Source organism: Andrena cerasifolii, chromosome 10, assembly GCF_050908995.1.
Source record: "Andrena cerasifolii isolate SP2316 chromosome 10, iyAndCera1_principal, whole genome shotgun sequence".
Taxonomy (NCBI): domain Eukaryota; kingdom Metazoa; phylum Arthropoda; class Insecta; order Hymenoptera; family Andrenidae; genus Andrena; species Andrena cerasifolii.
In genome coordinates this window covers 9,050,224-9,065,187 of record NC_135127.1, presented here as the reverse complement: position 1 = coordinate 9,065,187, position 14,964 = coordinate 9,050,224, and the positions used below count along the sequence as shown (strand labels likewise).

The window sequence follows — 14,964 nt, the reverse complement described above, 5'->3', positions numbered from 1 at the left end:
AGACATCCTTAATACAATGCAAAAAGTCGCATTAAATTATATACAGTAGTTTTCCTTTAATTAATTCCTAAAGATCACCTATTTTGGGGGCTCTAGACCGGAACCTCCCCTTAACAGAGCGATCACAAGCACCCCCGTTCCCCAATATTTTACCCTAACACGAATTCCGTCAAACCGTGTCTTTCTCAACCGAAACGTCGCGTAAGAATATCGCGGTCCTCTCCGCTGTCGCAGATATAGGTCGCTTCCGCTGATTATGCGTTATAATAGAAACAGGCATCGCGCGCGGAAAAGCAGCGGTCGCGGGATCTCCCGCAGCCGGTTTAGAAATTCCTCTTCCTGTCTGTAACCAGAGATAAATCGGGAAGATATCCTTGAAAACGTAACGCAAATAGGAACGCGTCGTTATCTCGAGGAGCGTACCGTCATTGTGGCAGCTTTCATCGCGGCTGATGTTCCCCCCATTAAGAACAAATTCACCGAACTTCGTCGCCATTCAACTTATTACTTTCCATCAACTTTCTCGGACGGCTGGTCGACGGAAACGCGCGGCGCGCAGGGAGATTCAGTTCCTCCCAGGGTCTAGGACTGCGTCGTTGCCAGGAATTTCTGTTACCGCGGCCTAAATTTGATTTAACCCATGCCCCGTGGGATCGGACGTAAATTCAAGGGAGTACACCCGTTTGAAACCTCGGAAAATGTGTACATCTTGTGGATTTTTTTACAAGTCAACGGCTTCATGAAGATTTCCCGTTTTTTTACTATCTTTACATAGTAATATGAACTACTTAAAAAAAAAGTTTCAGTTAATAAACTATTGTTTTTCGGAAGTTATGCATACATATCCGAAAGTCTCTCGATTTTAGACGGCTAAACGGTGGGCCTGAAAACAGCTGTATGTCGTGTCTGAAATAAAAAACAATAAAATCTTCTTATAAAGTATGTCAATAGCTGTCGTCCAACGTGGTCGATTTTGAAAATTTAGAAAAATAAAGAAATGGTGAGAGATCAAAGGTAAAGTTACATTTATCTAAGAGAAAAGGCCACCTTTTTTCTTTATAAATAATAAACGGGGAATCGAAATATTAGAAGCCCCCGTTGGACGATGTGGAATCTTATTACGATCCTGCATGCAAAATTGAAAGTGAATTGGTTGAACGTAGCGCGAGTTTTTAGGCCCACCGTTTAGCCGTGTAAAATCGAGAGACTTTCGTATATGTATGCATAACTCCCGAAAAACAAAAGTTTTTTAACTGAAACTTTTTTGTCAAGTAGTTCATAATACTATGTAAAGATAGTAAAAAAACGGGAAATCTTCATCAAGCCGTTGACTTGTAAAAAAATCCACAAAGTGTATACATTTTCCGAGGGTTCGAACGGGTATACCCCTTAATCGTGACCCGCTCGTGCAGGGAAGCTGGAGAAGCGGCGTCGCAGGTTTTCCAGCGCGGCTCGCGGGGAAATGTGTGCCCCGCGCGCTTCCTTATAAGCCACACGACAGAGAGACGCCTATGGGCTTCACGAGAAGCTAAATGGTGCATTGTAAGCGGCGCAACGAATCGCGCGCATTTCCGCGCCCGAATTTAATTGCTGCCGCGGGCACGCGGCCGTTTCGCGCCCTTTATGGCGACCTGGGATTGATCGCGCACTGTTATCAGGGCTTGGAAACAGGCGTTTCGCGGAAACTCCAGCAGGAAGTAGCTTTGTCCAGGAGAGACAGGAGAAACCCACTGGAAGAACATCCGCGTGTTTCTCCTCAATTTTTTTTATTACTCATAGGGAAAGAGTTTTATGGCGTATCGAGTAATGGAGGGTTACCAAACAATGTGCAGCCTGGGTAATTGCAAAGGGATGTCCAACGTGATTCGCCCCTCGAATCCATTAATTAAGTTTCGCCACTTCGCGCCGATATCGGAGGAGTCAGCTTTGATAATGGACCAAGAGGGGAAAGTTACAGTCCCTGGGCCAGCGCTAACTATGCGCACAACGTTTGCTGGATCGTTGCGCCGCGAACGGTGAATAAGTACGTAAATAATAGCCTTTACTTCGGTACGCACGTTACGAGCGTTTCCTTTTACGGGGCAAGCGTCTATGGCTGGGATCGTGACTTTAACGCTATCGTTCGAAACGGGAACAGGAACGTGTCCTTTCGGTTTTATTCGCCGAGATACAGGGGGACTTTACGGGCCCGAAACAATGGACTTGTCCCTGTAACTGGTTCAGTAAAGCGGGAAACAAACGCGACGATCGTACACCTTCTCTGTTAACATTTCATGCAGCTTCCTATTGTCATTACGACCGCTTTTCTCAATGTTAACGTCCCACCGTTTCATACGGACACGATGATTACCGTCGATTCACGTTTGCTTCGCTATCGATTACACCGAGTCCACAGCTACGCAAACGTTGCTCGCTAATTGTTCAACAACATTAGGTAGGGTCCACGCTGATGAGAACATCGCTCGCCGATGTTGCCTGTAATAACGTTACTTGCGTCCAGTTCACAGCTCGCCGATGGCAATACTGTTTTCGGTAGGGTAAACTGTACAATGATTAGCACCGTAAGCGGAAATCCCAATTGGATTGTCTATATTTTTTTCTGAAGCTTTTGTACGGTCTTAATTTTCAGTTGTTATCGGTGATCGTGGGTTTATCATTAAATTAAAGCATCTTGAGTACCTATTCAGTACTTTGTTTTAGAAATATTCAATGAAAAACCAAAATACGCATAAAAGTACAATCATTGGCACCCTGAAATTTGAGGTTACGTAGAAAAATGTGTGTATTTGAAAACGAAGTTTAAAGTGCTTAAACAGACTGTTTTATTCGCTATTAAATACCTGCAACAGTTACAAGGGAAGATCCCGAACCCGGAAAATCAAAGAATTCTGAAAGTTTGCGAATATGTAAGGAATTTTCTCCTGATTACAACGCAATTTTTGCTTGCCGCCCAAATTCACTCGAAGAGGGTGAAATTAACCCCTGAAAATTCGGCTATTCTCCGATTTTGTGTTATAACTCGCAAAAATCTTTTACAAAATTTTATTTTGTAACCCGCAATCTGTAAGAGGTAGAAAGAAAGTTTCAACACAAAAGTTACTTCATTTAATTAGATCTATCATTTGGTAAACAAATTATTTTACAGTTCACGAGTTATAACACAAAATCGAAAAATAGCCGAATTTCCAGGGGTTAACTTCAGCCCCTTCCAGTGAATTTGAGCAACAAACAAAAATTGCGTTGTAATCAGTAGGGAATCCTTTACATATTCACAAAGTTTCAGATTCTTTTGAATTTTCGTTTTCGGGATCCTTGCTTCTTAATAAATCTGTACTTCAATCCATTACTTAGTTATGAAGCGACAAAATATACTTACTTACCCCCTATCAAAATTTCTCCTGCAAAAATTACGCGAACAAATCAGGATTTCAACTTTAAATAGCTGCCATGTTGTTTTAACTTAATATTTCGGAAAATTCTCTCCGCCAACCTGAGGATACATTAATATACTAACGAAATCTTTTTTGTTTTTTGATTTCAGATAATCTGGTTACGAATGGCAGAGCTCACCGCGAAAGCAAATTTTTAAAAATGCTTCTTGGATGTCGCCTGTTATTTTATTATAAACGTAAATATTTTTCTACGAAAAAATTACCAAATGTTCTTTAAATGTTGCTCTTTTAAACGCAAAAAGTTCTGTAAAATTACACGCTTCCGCTTCTTCTTCAAAAAATCACAAATATTCGCCTCTTTTCTGCCGTCTGACTAGGTATAACCCCTTAATATTTGGCTTTTTAATCCGGAGTGCCAATGATCAGCGCAGTGCCAGCATTAGTGCAGTTTACACGACTGTCGAGCAGATATTCAGAAGCGTTCGGCGCTCGGTGCGCGCGAAAGAACCCGTGGCCACTCCGCAATAACTTTTACCCGCTGATTTCCCAGGCACGGTCGCCCAAGGTGAATCTTATTAATCGCGACTGGCATCGGGGATCGCCGCGGCGCAAAGGAGACCCGCGCGCGACGTCGGTCGAGGCATCGGATTTCGTGCACAGAAATTCAAGATTTTCTTTGCGTACAGTGCGGCTACGTAACAGGAGATTTCACATCCTGCTTTCGTGGACGAGTCCACGTTCCGCGACACGATACTCCGTATCAGCCCGGGCAAGAGAATACACGGAATTCTTTCGAGGTGAGTCCGTGCACTATGGCTCGCGGTATTCCTCCGGGGTTCGAATAAACTGCGCCAGCCACTTCCGCGAAGAATAATCGCTCGCTAATCGTTTCGCGTGTAACACTTCCAGCGCGCACGTCGGTTGTCCCGTCGACGACCGTCAGCGTTCGATTACCTTAGCGTCCGCGGAAAGAGCACGCGGTCCAACGGAGTAGTTGAAAGGAACCGAGGCCTGCTCGCGACAGGCGCCTAATCGGAGCTGCAATAGGGACATCCAGCCGGAAACTGGAACGAAACCGACGCTCGGGCTTGGATCGCGAAAGAATAAACGAGCCCGAGGCTTTTTCACGGCTTCGTGCCCCGGGGAGAGAAGCGATCTGCGTGCATTAGCCGCGGGCTGCGTGCGAAACGCAGATTAAGCCGAGCCTGTTGCGTTCCAATTCAGCTCCGGCAATTGGTCACGGCGCGAATTACGTTATCGCGTCTCGCTGTGTCCTCGAAGGTGTTATAATATTTCCCTCTTCCCACGGCCCCCTCGCCCCGCGCCGTATTCCGTGTCTAATGGGATCTTTGGAATCTTCGAATCATAAATAGACGGGCGTTGTTCGCCGATACTGGAGCACCGAGGCGCGCGCAGCGCTAAGTAGCGAGGTAATAACTTTTGTTTCGGACGAAACCGGGGGGTTCTATTGTAATAATTTATACCGTCTCAATTGCGAGGGATTTTATCGAAGGGAAAGAGCGCCTTCGAGGCGTTTCTTTTTATCTGGGAATGTAAAGTTCCTGCGGAACTCGATCTTTAATGAGAAACTCGAAGAATGAAGAAACAAGGCTCCTCCATTCATCGTGTCGGCCCAAATGGGATTCGTGATTCAATTAAAAAGTAGAACGACCGTTCGAACGCGCTCCATCGTCGCGCGAGCGGGAAAAATGGGAGATGAAGAAAAAAATAAAAGGCCGGTCGTCCGGTTGCGCGAAAAACGGGCAAGTGCGAGCGCGTTATTGTCCGTCATAACTCAGCGAACGGATGCGTTCGGTGTACGGCGCCGTGGCAGATATTCGCGGCCGTATCTCGCGCGAGGCATCGACGTTAACGAACTCGTCAAATAATTAGAGGCAATTAACGCGCGTTCGGTTTGTTTTGGCAGTCAGCCACAGAACGGACGGAACGGTATTCCGTTACCGTTAGAATTAGATTATATCCTCTCCTTGATTTCGCAGGCGTACTTTCACGTGTCAGCTTTTTCTCGTTTAAATCGCGCGGCGCGTGGCTCCCTCCGCGCCGAGCGCCTCCTGGTGAAACGCTGCCGGCACGCTCCGCGCACCTTGATGAACGCGATTCGAAACGGCCGGTTTCGCGAATAGAGGAACAATTGATTTGGATTCCATTGTATAGGGGGGACAACTTTGGGATGATGGTAAAGAAAAATATACCCTCTTGCTGTTTTAACCCATTTTGTAGTGCCAATTTAATTAAAAAATATTCCCTTTTTTAGTATAAACTTAACCCTTAACTGGTAGCCTAGAGTCGGGCATGACCCCAAGCGCGCAAAGTTCGCTGCAAAAATTTTAGTTGCCTAATAGGGCGGAGCGGAAAATTTAAATTCGAATTTTCAGGTGGCCTGGGTGCGAGATAGTTTTCTTTTGATTAACCAAACACAACTGTAAAAAAATGGAGAAATATTCACATCTGCAGGTTTCTTTTTCTCCTAAAAATGGTTATATAATCATACTGTATAGGCGAAAAATTAATTTTGAATTTTCAGTTGGCCTGGGTGCGGGATAGTTGTCTTTTGATTAACCAAACAGAACTGTACAAAATTTGGAGAAATATTCACATCTGCAGGTTTCTTTTTCTCCTAAAAATGGTTACATGATTACTTATATGATTGTATGATCATTTTCAGGAGAAAAAGGAACCTGCAGACATGTCTATTTCCCCCAAAAAATTTACACTTGTGTTAGGTTAATCAAAAGACAACTATCCCGCACCCAGGAGGCCAACTGAAAATTCAAATTTAAATTTTCGCCTACATAGTATCGCTCCGCCCTAAAGTCTAAGTTTGTAAACCGGATTTCTAATTAATTTTATAATAATAGTTTAACTCTCTACGTTTCTATTATTTCACACGTTACCTAAGAACAAAATATTCATAGACTTTCATCCAGCATCGACTTTACAAAATTCTGTGTCCTTTATTATTTAGGGCTGCCACGACCCCAGTGTACCAATTACGTTTGAAAAAAAAACAGTATAGCAGTTAAGTGTTAATAAAGATCACTTATATAAAATAATCTATTTTTTCTCAAAAACCAGGGCGGCAACTGCCCCGTTTGCACCCCTCTCCTGACGCCTACAGTAGCTATTACCAACAGGAGTATCAGTGAAGGATCTGAGCGCATATACCGGATCAGTAAAAACTTAGAAAGTGGGATCTTTCTGCAATTATTCCACGACACTTCACTCTGCTGCACGGAAAGGGTTTCGCCTCTACTATTACTATCCAACGATCCACCGATCAATGCACCAAACACACTGCAAGCTCGTGCAACGGGTAGCAAGATTTCGACTCGATCCATCTATTGAAACCTCGCGCAGTTGAAAAGTAGCCGCAGCTATTCAGCTCGTGGGAAATGTTACCAAGGAACTGTTACCGCGAGCCAGTACACCCGCGTGCGCAGGGATCAGGCTCGATCATTAGCAGGGATCGGTGCATCGAATGCGCACAGTCGGAGACGGTCATACGGACAAAAATAGCCCGAGTCAAACGAGTCACCGATGGATCGCGAGTTTGGTCGCGCGTTCAAGTGGCAGCCTCCGCGTCCACTGCTTATCGCCTTTAGTATGCACGCTCGCCGCGTCCGAAGAAGGTGGTCACGGTAAGCGACCGGGTCTTTTGACCGATAACGCGCCGGCCATCGAATGGTCTGCCGATAATCCCGATAATTGCGCCGATCTCGTCGGAACAACCGATCGTATCGGAGCGCACACAAAGGAGCGCCCGCGAGCGCCCACTTTCCGAATTGCGCGTGACGATCACCATCCGGCGCGTAATCCTTGACGAAACGCTGACAGCACAGCGCGCGCATTATCTCGTGTTTGCGTTGAACCGCCGGCGCGAACGGAATAGGAAGTGACACACGCCGCGAAATTCCGCGCAGAACCGCGTATCCTTGGTGCCGATCGTGGCCGAAGCTCCCGGGATCTGCGCGATCAACGCTCGAACTATGAAAGGAAATTCCCTGAGTAATTACGCGGCGAAAACAAACAAAGCGGCGGCTCTGAATCGACAATGGAATCGCTGGCTGCAGGGGTGAGGGGAAATTAGATGGTTTTTGCCTGGCCAGCTTGCGGTTTCGCGCGTTATCACGTTCACTCGCGATCCAGCCGAACGGGAAAACTCGACTTTCCCGTTTCGGCGGGATGCCACCGGGTGGTCGCCGACGGATTTGCCAGGAGGATTTCCCACCCGTGAATTTCACCTGCGCCGCGGTGGATCGCCCATCGATCGTTGACGCCTAACGGAACATCGAAATAATTCCGCCTGGACCCGGCGACGAGTTTACAGGCGCGTGCTGGCGACCGCGAAACGGCCACGTCTCTTTTCCGATTAAAGACTAGATCATATAAAGCAGCAGTTCTTTTTTTATACGCGGTGACTTATGCACAGTGTTACCCGCTCCGCGCCGCGAAATTCGCGTCGGTTCGGCGGAGCCTTAAACTCTGCTTTTTCCTCTTCTCCCATTCCCGCCGACCTGCTGTATTCCGCGTCTCTCGCGACATCCACGGAAACGTACTGGGCTCGCTTACCTGGCCGAACTCTTCCAGGCGGCGGCTCTCGCTGGGAACGTCCGCGGGATCGGTAATCCGTGCACTGGAGACGCGAAATCCGATTCCGAGGCGGTGGAAAATCGACGCGGAACAACGGGGCTCTCTGGGGAAGCGCGAGTCCGCTAGGGAACAGGCCCGCTGAGCAGGGTGACGCCGCGCTAAGGAGCGACGGCGGGGTCGAGGCGTGCGTTGCTTCGGAGCGAGAAAAATCCACGCGATCGTGCGTCGCGGCCGGTGCCGAGCCGACTGACTGACTGACTGACTGACTCCGCCAGTCAGCACGTACAGTCACCGCACTTGCATCAACACACACCGGCTGGCATCCACTTCCCCCGCAGCCTCTCGCTTCCAGCTCCATTCCAGCCGCTCGTGCATCTTACCGGGGCCTGGCTGGCTGCTCGCGTCTTCCCAGCCCGCACTCCAGCTGCGTGCGTTCCCCGACTCGCCACGCTCCTCGCGTGCTTCCAACCTTTACGTCTTGCCCGGTGGCAGCGTGGAATTCGACGGAGATTCCGAAGAGCGCTGGCTTTGGCTTCCAACGTAGCCCCGGCGGATTCGCAGCTCAAGTTTCTCCTCGCGCTCGAGCCTAGGACTGGCCCCAATTGGAGCGCACGCTCGGCTGGATAATTGCCGGCTGGAGTTGCCGGGGCATTTTCAATTCATAGATAGCACAGTGTCGGTCGCTCCGAATAGAATGGAGTGGGATTTTTTTTGGATTATAGGTATGAAATGGTTAGCGGGTCGCTTCGCGTACTCTCTCGGCTGCACGCAAGCTTCGCAGTGATTCATAGTGGGCGATGGAGCAGTGATTGATAATCGAGGCCGTGTATAATGCATCGAGCCTAGGGAGATGTGTGTACACTTTTGTTATTCGAGCACAGAGGCGCGCGAGGAGAATGAATTGCAGCGACTCTGTTCGTCGATAGAATTACTGGATCATGAAAATTACTGTAACTGCAAAACAGGACGAAATAGGTCACGCATCGCGATGCACTCCGCGCGAGTGGGAGGCGGGCATGAAACGGAATGCTAAAGACTCCTGGAATCGCTGCAAGCGCGCGATAAAGCGTTTACACCTGAATCGATTAGCATCTTTCATTAAAATTAATGGGGAATCGATAGTAATCCTCCTGCGATCGCGCATGCATGTTTCAGGAGTACCGATTCGCTAATTAGCCGAGCTAGCTGCGTCTGACCGAGATTTTCATTTTAGAAGCATCCAAGCGTCGCGCGCCGTTCGAATCTCGATATTCGATGTTTAACGTGTTATCGACTAAAGCTGGGAACACGTGACCATAGATGTGGTTCTGTACCTAGTCTGGGAACTGAATGGTAAGCTGTGATACGAGTTTAATGACCAATTATCGATTGAGAATGGAATAAAATTGCAGCGCTGCTAACGGTGCCTCTTGAAATTAAATATCGCGTGATAATAGCACAAACCATGGTGCACGTGTTTTCGTTTTGTTGCGATCCTTCTTTCTCGGTCGTTGCACGAAATACGTTTATAAAACGATCTTTAAATCGTTACTCTTCTAACAGAATCATTTGTAAATCGTGGGTTTCGAATGGCCTAATTTTACACTTCTTGAATTCTAATTCCTACCACGCGCAGCGTTACAATCTGTTTCCAGACTTCGTCGGTAACGTTGCACGTGACACGAAAATGGTAAGTGGCCTCGCGAGCCCCTCCCACCGAGGGCGTGACACAAAATTACAATGCGTGATAGGTCTATCCTATACCTCGTCTGTGGCTACATCCTTACTCTCAACTTCGATCGGTGCGTTGTTAAATGCGTAGTTCCCTCAATTGCAAACATAAAATCGAATGGAGTAGGAAAATATTTCATGGTTTATTCAACTGTAATGAAACATACAAAGACGTGTAAAAATTAGACGATCACTGAATACGAACAGATATTGTTATGGATTAATTTCATACATTACGCGTCGGTATAGAATGAATTCGCTTTTAAATGTTCATGCTAATCGGGGATAAAATTTGCAAAAGTACGTTGATATTCTCCGACAGCAGATAATCTTCCGAGATCAGTTTCGATGTATCGATAGTCGCAGCCGTTGCCCCGCTTCGCACTTTGAACTCGTTCCGCGCGTGCACCAGTTCCGTTAAAACATTCTTGTAAAGTTCCTGAAAAGACACGTGCAAGGTTATTGAATTTCCATTTTCCGCGTTGTTCCTCTAGTAATGCTGATTCGTTTACTTCGGTGCCACTGTAATTCGCCACACCAATACAGGCCACAAGTCCTCTTCCATGATTGAAGTATCCCAACTTTCGCCTTCGCAAACCGAAACAGAAGACTATGTTTTGCCTCTTGCACGTATCTAGCAGCTTCTCCACCTGGTCGTTCAATCCATCTGCAATCACGTAGGACTCGTTTAGATCCAATAGCTTAAATGTCTAAGGAGAGAATTTCTATTCACCTTCGAGGTCGACCTTCTCAACGTCAGGGGCGATAATCACAAATTTAATCTTCTTCAACTCGATATGCTTGCGAACTTCCTTCAATCCAGAATAGTAACGACGTTTGTACTTGGATTTATTCGGATTCTTCTCGTGGAATCTTTTCTGGAGTCTCGTAATCTCGCGTAGAAATTTCTCAAGGCTGTCGTTCAGGCCTGGCGTCAACATATTCGTGCAATATCTGCAAGATTCAGCAACTTGCAAAATGGATATTCCCACCAAAGTCCATAAAAGCAGCAGTACGCAAAGGAATCTTCTAAATGAAGAGCTTGTAATTTGCAATGGGACCGGGGGTAAATTAGAGGACAGACATTTTAGTAACAAAATAATATGTTTATTAAAAAGATTGAGGAGTCGAGCGTACAAATTAATAATGTAACAGTATCGTACAATAATCTCGAATGAATACACAATTACGTGCGTCGAGTTTCAAATACTTACTCTCTAAAGTTGTGAGAATATTTCAAAAAAATTCTATCGTCCAATTCAATGTTATTCTCTTGTTTGACGTCTTCCTTTATTTCGAGAGAAAGGGTCTGTTCTATAATGTCGTCTCCAATCGTATCGTTGTCGCGTTTAAAACGCGCTCGACTGTTACTCGCAGCTAATTGATTCGACACGCTCTTTCCTCCGATACGAAGATTATTTATTTTCTTTATTATATCTGGTCTGTGATATACAGATGTTTCAGAAACGTTCCCTTCGTCGCTGGCCCTATAATCATTGCCGTACAGCGTCATTGTACACATGTGTCTGTTATAATCCACGTCGATTTCCGGATCTGCTGTAATCTTTAGAGCATTGAAGTTGATAGAGTCTACTTCTTTGCAAATAGCCTCCATTTTCTCATGCTCGAAGGCCTCTCTTTTCTCTACATTGATTCGCGCTCTCTGGACGCGGCTCGATAGAATTATTCTCTTCAATTTCGATGGTTTCTTATCCTTCGAAATAGACACCCTGACTTTCTTGAACTTGAAATTCGTATCCCTATCCATTCCCTTCGACGCTACACCAGAATTTCCTTTATAAATGTTGATTCTCAATCTTGGTAGTCCCTTGCCATTCCCTTTGTTTACGCATCTAGTGTTCTGAAAGTAAGCTTACGCTGTAATTCAGTAATTTTCTAACAAGGGAAGATCCCGAACCCGGGAATTCAAAAAATTCTGAAACTTTGTGCATATGTAGGGGATTTCCTCCTCGTTTCAGCGCAATTTTTATTTGCTGCCCAAATTCACTCGAAGGGGGTGAAATTAACCCTCGAAAATTCGGCTATTTTCCGATTTTGTGTTATAACTCGCGAACTGTAAGAGATAGAAAAAATGTTTCAAGGCAAAAGTTACTTCTTTTAATTCGATCTATCATTTGGTAAAAAATTATTTTACAGTTCACGAGTTATAACACAAAATCGGAAAATAACCGGATTTTCAGGTAGCAATTACACCCCTCTAGAGTGAATTTGGGCAGCAAACAAAAATTGCCTTGTAATCAGGAGGAAATCCCCTACGTATTCACAAAGTTTCAGAATTTTTTGAATTTCCAGGTTTGGGATCTCTCCTTGTAAGACAGTTTCTTGAACTTAAACTGAATATTCACCTGCAAAGCTTCCTGAAGATTGATACAGATTTTTTCTGTTCTCTTAAACCTTCTGACATACTTTGACTTCTGTGGTTCCATGTTGAACTCCGTAGGTACTAAAACTCTTATGGTCGGGCTCTGTACACACTGCTTCTTCTCCGCAGCAGAAGTCTTACTCCTAACAGTCGCGCTGCCAAGCTCGGGATACTCTGAGTCGTCCAAGCTCACAGTCGTGGTGCTTTCCTCAGCATGCATCAATTGTTTCTTGCGTGCAGAATGCTTGACTTGATCCTTCTGACAAAGCTCTGGCCACAGATTATTAGCATTCTCATTTCCACTTGTGCTGCAAAGGTGATGCAAACTGAATACAAGGAGTGTACAGGCGAGAGCGTGTTAAGTCGGTTATCGGCTTGATATTTGCAGCGGTGCATCTACGATGGTTTCGTTGGATATAATACGGTGATTACGCAAACTACTTACAGAAATGACCAGGTCAGATTAACAATATGTGATCTCTGCATTCTATTTCACTCCAGAAGTATTGTAATCGCAGTTTACCTAACAGCGTGCTCAGCGGCTGCTACGACCACAGCGACGTTGCCATTTGCATAGAAAATACTATTCATAATTGCTGCGGCTACCCTTCACTATCGTCAACTACGCAAATAGTGCGTCACATGTATCATGTAAACAAAACTGCAAATGCAGCAGCTGCAGCTGTAGGAAATCACGCATGTCCCCATCTACTGGAATCATCTTCCCAGTCAATTTGCTATTCTGCAGTTCCCGCTTTCAACAACAGCTGCTAAAATAGAATTTCGTTAGTGTTTCCGATTTATCATTCTCCGCTCATCTTCCTTCTTTTATTATAAGAAACATCTTTGATAATAAATAACTAAACAATAATAAATTAGGCCTAACCCGTCTCATCGCAAAAGAATTCTGAAAATGTTTGGTCTTAAAATTATAAGACAGATAAAACAAACAAAAAAATAAATACTTCAAAACCACCCTTACAAAAATTAATCCAATATAATTAATATAAATTATTATTCTAAAATTTATAGAACCAAACATATAAATAGTTCACTCTAAAACTCACAAAAATAAATCTATATATATAAATACACTTAAAATTATAAATACTAACCCTAGAAATAACATAAAAAAACACAACAATTATTATTAAAACAAACCAATTTTTTTCATTAAACTATTTAAATAATAAAATATAACTAAATTAAAAAAATAAAAAATTTACAGGAATTCAATGAACAAGTAAAATAAATCAATTTAATATCAACCCCTTATCATACCTGCAAACCACTGCAGTTTCTATAAATCCCTACCATTAAGTACCAATTACCACTAAAAGAATCTCGAACCTCGATAGCGCCAGAATTCGAAATTGCGCTCATTCTTCCCAAAGACTAATGCTCAACGACCCACGTGCCAATTAACCCAATAATCTAGCGCTCAATTGACAAGCACTGTGCATTTAAATAACAAAGACATTTCTCAGAATCGAATATTAAGAACTGCCATCAAGGCAAGATACATCAAGCAAAATTCCCCGACCTCGACATTCCCGTTTCGATGAAAAAATTCCACCCCCTATATTCATCGCGGAATAAATTTTCGACCCATTTCGCAATCGATATCAGCCACTCCGCGATATTCTCCCCGTGACGCCACGCGTACAATAGAATATCTGCGGCGTAACCTCCTCGCCACGTTCTTCTTATCGTCTGCCGTGGATTTTTCACCGCCCACGGTGCCTGCCGTCCAAAACAATCGCGTCACGGCTAGCGGGGGCGTTTCTTTTGAAAATGCTGCTCCTCGCCCCGTGCCGACCGGTGTGCTCGTGCGCCGAGACGAAAGCTCTGCGCACGTGCAACGCCGGCCTAGGACCGAGCGAAGGAAATCAATAATATCTAGGGGTATAAAAGATCCTGTTTCCGTAACGTGGCCACCTCTCGAGTTCCGGTGATCGGTGTGTGCCGCGCACCTCGGGCTCGAACGTGTTTAGTGGCGTTCTTCTTCGTTTCCATTCGATTTCCGTTCCATCGAAGAGGTACACGAGCAGGTAGTCGATTAAGTGGTTTAGCAGTAAGACACCCACCGGCAGAGAAAACAGAGAGAAATCTGCCGGTGTTTAGAGATAAGCTTCCATGGTCACGGACGATCTCGGGGTGTGAACCGTGGCCCCCGTCGACGGGGGTGGGGGTCGCCATTCGCGACCACTCTCATCGACGGAGTCGACGGTTCATCTTTCACCGTTTCTCCTTCTTCAAAAAAAAAAAGAAAAAAAAGAAAAAATAAAATAATAACAAGCCACCCTTACTCCACTCACTCTGTGCCTCTCAATTTCGCAACGCCTGCTAGATTGTATTTAAAAAGTGCGCCACGAGTACCGATAATCCGCAATTCGTTTCGTCAAAGCTTTCGTAAGGCTAATTGCTGATCGGCGGACAACGCGTCGCGACGTAGAAAGTGCAGCCTGCACGTGGCACGTAATCGAACGAACGCCAAGAAGAAAAATGCGGGTCGTTAGGCGTCCCTACCTCCGAAAATACTTTCACCGGATTTGCATACACGGAGGCTGCTCGTGTTATCGGTATTCGAGGCTCGCCCCGCGTGTCACTCACCCCCCCCCCCCTCTCATCCCTGATATCGTCCGCGGCGTCTTACGCGTTAAGACTTCGTGTCAGAAAGATGAACTTCTTACGAGATTTGCATACATCCACGAGACTGATGGCTTAAGGATTCTATACACACTATACTCTTTTTCCGCTCTATTGCGTTTCCCTGTTCTGTTTTTGGTTTTCCACACGGGGCAGAACCGTGTGGCATGGTGTAGGCCTCCTGGGGATCCCCGCCATGTAAAATAACGGGAACGCGTT

General features: G+C 45.3%; 2 protein-coding genes across 7 annotated transcripts in view; both read right to left on the bottom strand.

Moving 5' to 3' along the window:
- The window catches only part of LOC143373614 (uncharacterized), a 60,232-nt gene extending 51,946 nt beyond the window's left edge, over window positions 1-8,286 (bottom strand). The window contains exon 1 of one of the 4 annotated variants that reach the window (XM_076821006.1): window positions 7,983-8,286. The gene's annotated coding sequence lies outside the window, so the exon portion shown is untranslated. The remainder of the gene's footprint in view (window positions 1-7,982) is intronic. The other 3 variants (XM_076821005.1, XM_076821008.1, XM_076821009.1) reach the window with 3 other exon arrangements.
- A 1,551-nt stretch (window positions 8,287-9,837) lies between these two features.
- Window positions 9,838-12,757, bottom strand: LOC143373786 (uncharacterized). Of its 3 annotated transcripts, none has more exons than XM_076821337.1 (6): window positions 12,542-12,757; window positions 12,080-12,422; window positions 10,928-11,574; window positions 10,447-10,667; window positions 10,226-10,380; window positions 9,838-10,152 (listed from the first exon to the last, which is right to left on the bottom strand). In XM_076821337.1, exons 1-6 carry the CDS (start codon window positions 12,580-12,582, stop codon window positions 9,976-9,978), a joined length of 1,584 nt encoding a protein of 527 aa, XP_076677452.1. In that variant the 5' UTR covers window positions 12,583-12,757; the 3' UTR covers window positions 9,838-9,975. The 3 variants fall into 3 exon arrangements, with proteins under 3 accessions (XP_076677452.1, XP_076677454.1, XP_076677453.1); XM_076821339.1 differs by having other exon boundaries at window positions 12,080-12,398; window positions 12,542-12,756; XM_076821338.1 differs by having other exon boundaries at window positions 12,080-12,404; window positions 12,542-12,755.
- Between the last annotated feature and the right edge of the window lie 2,207 nt (window positions 12,758-14,964).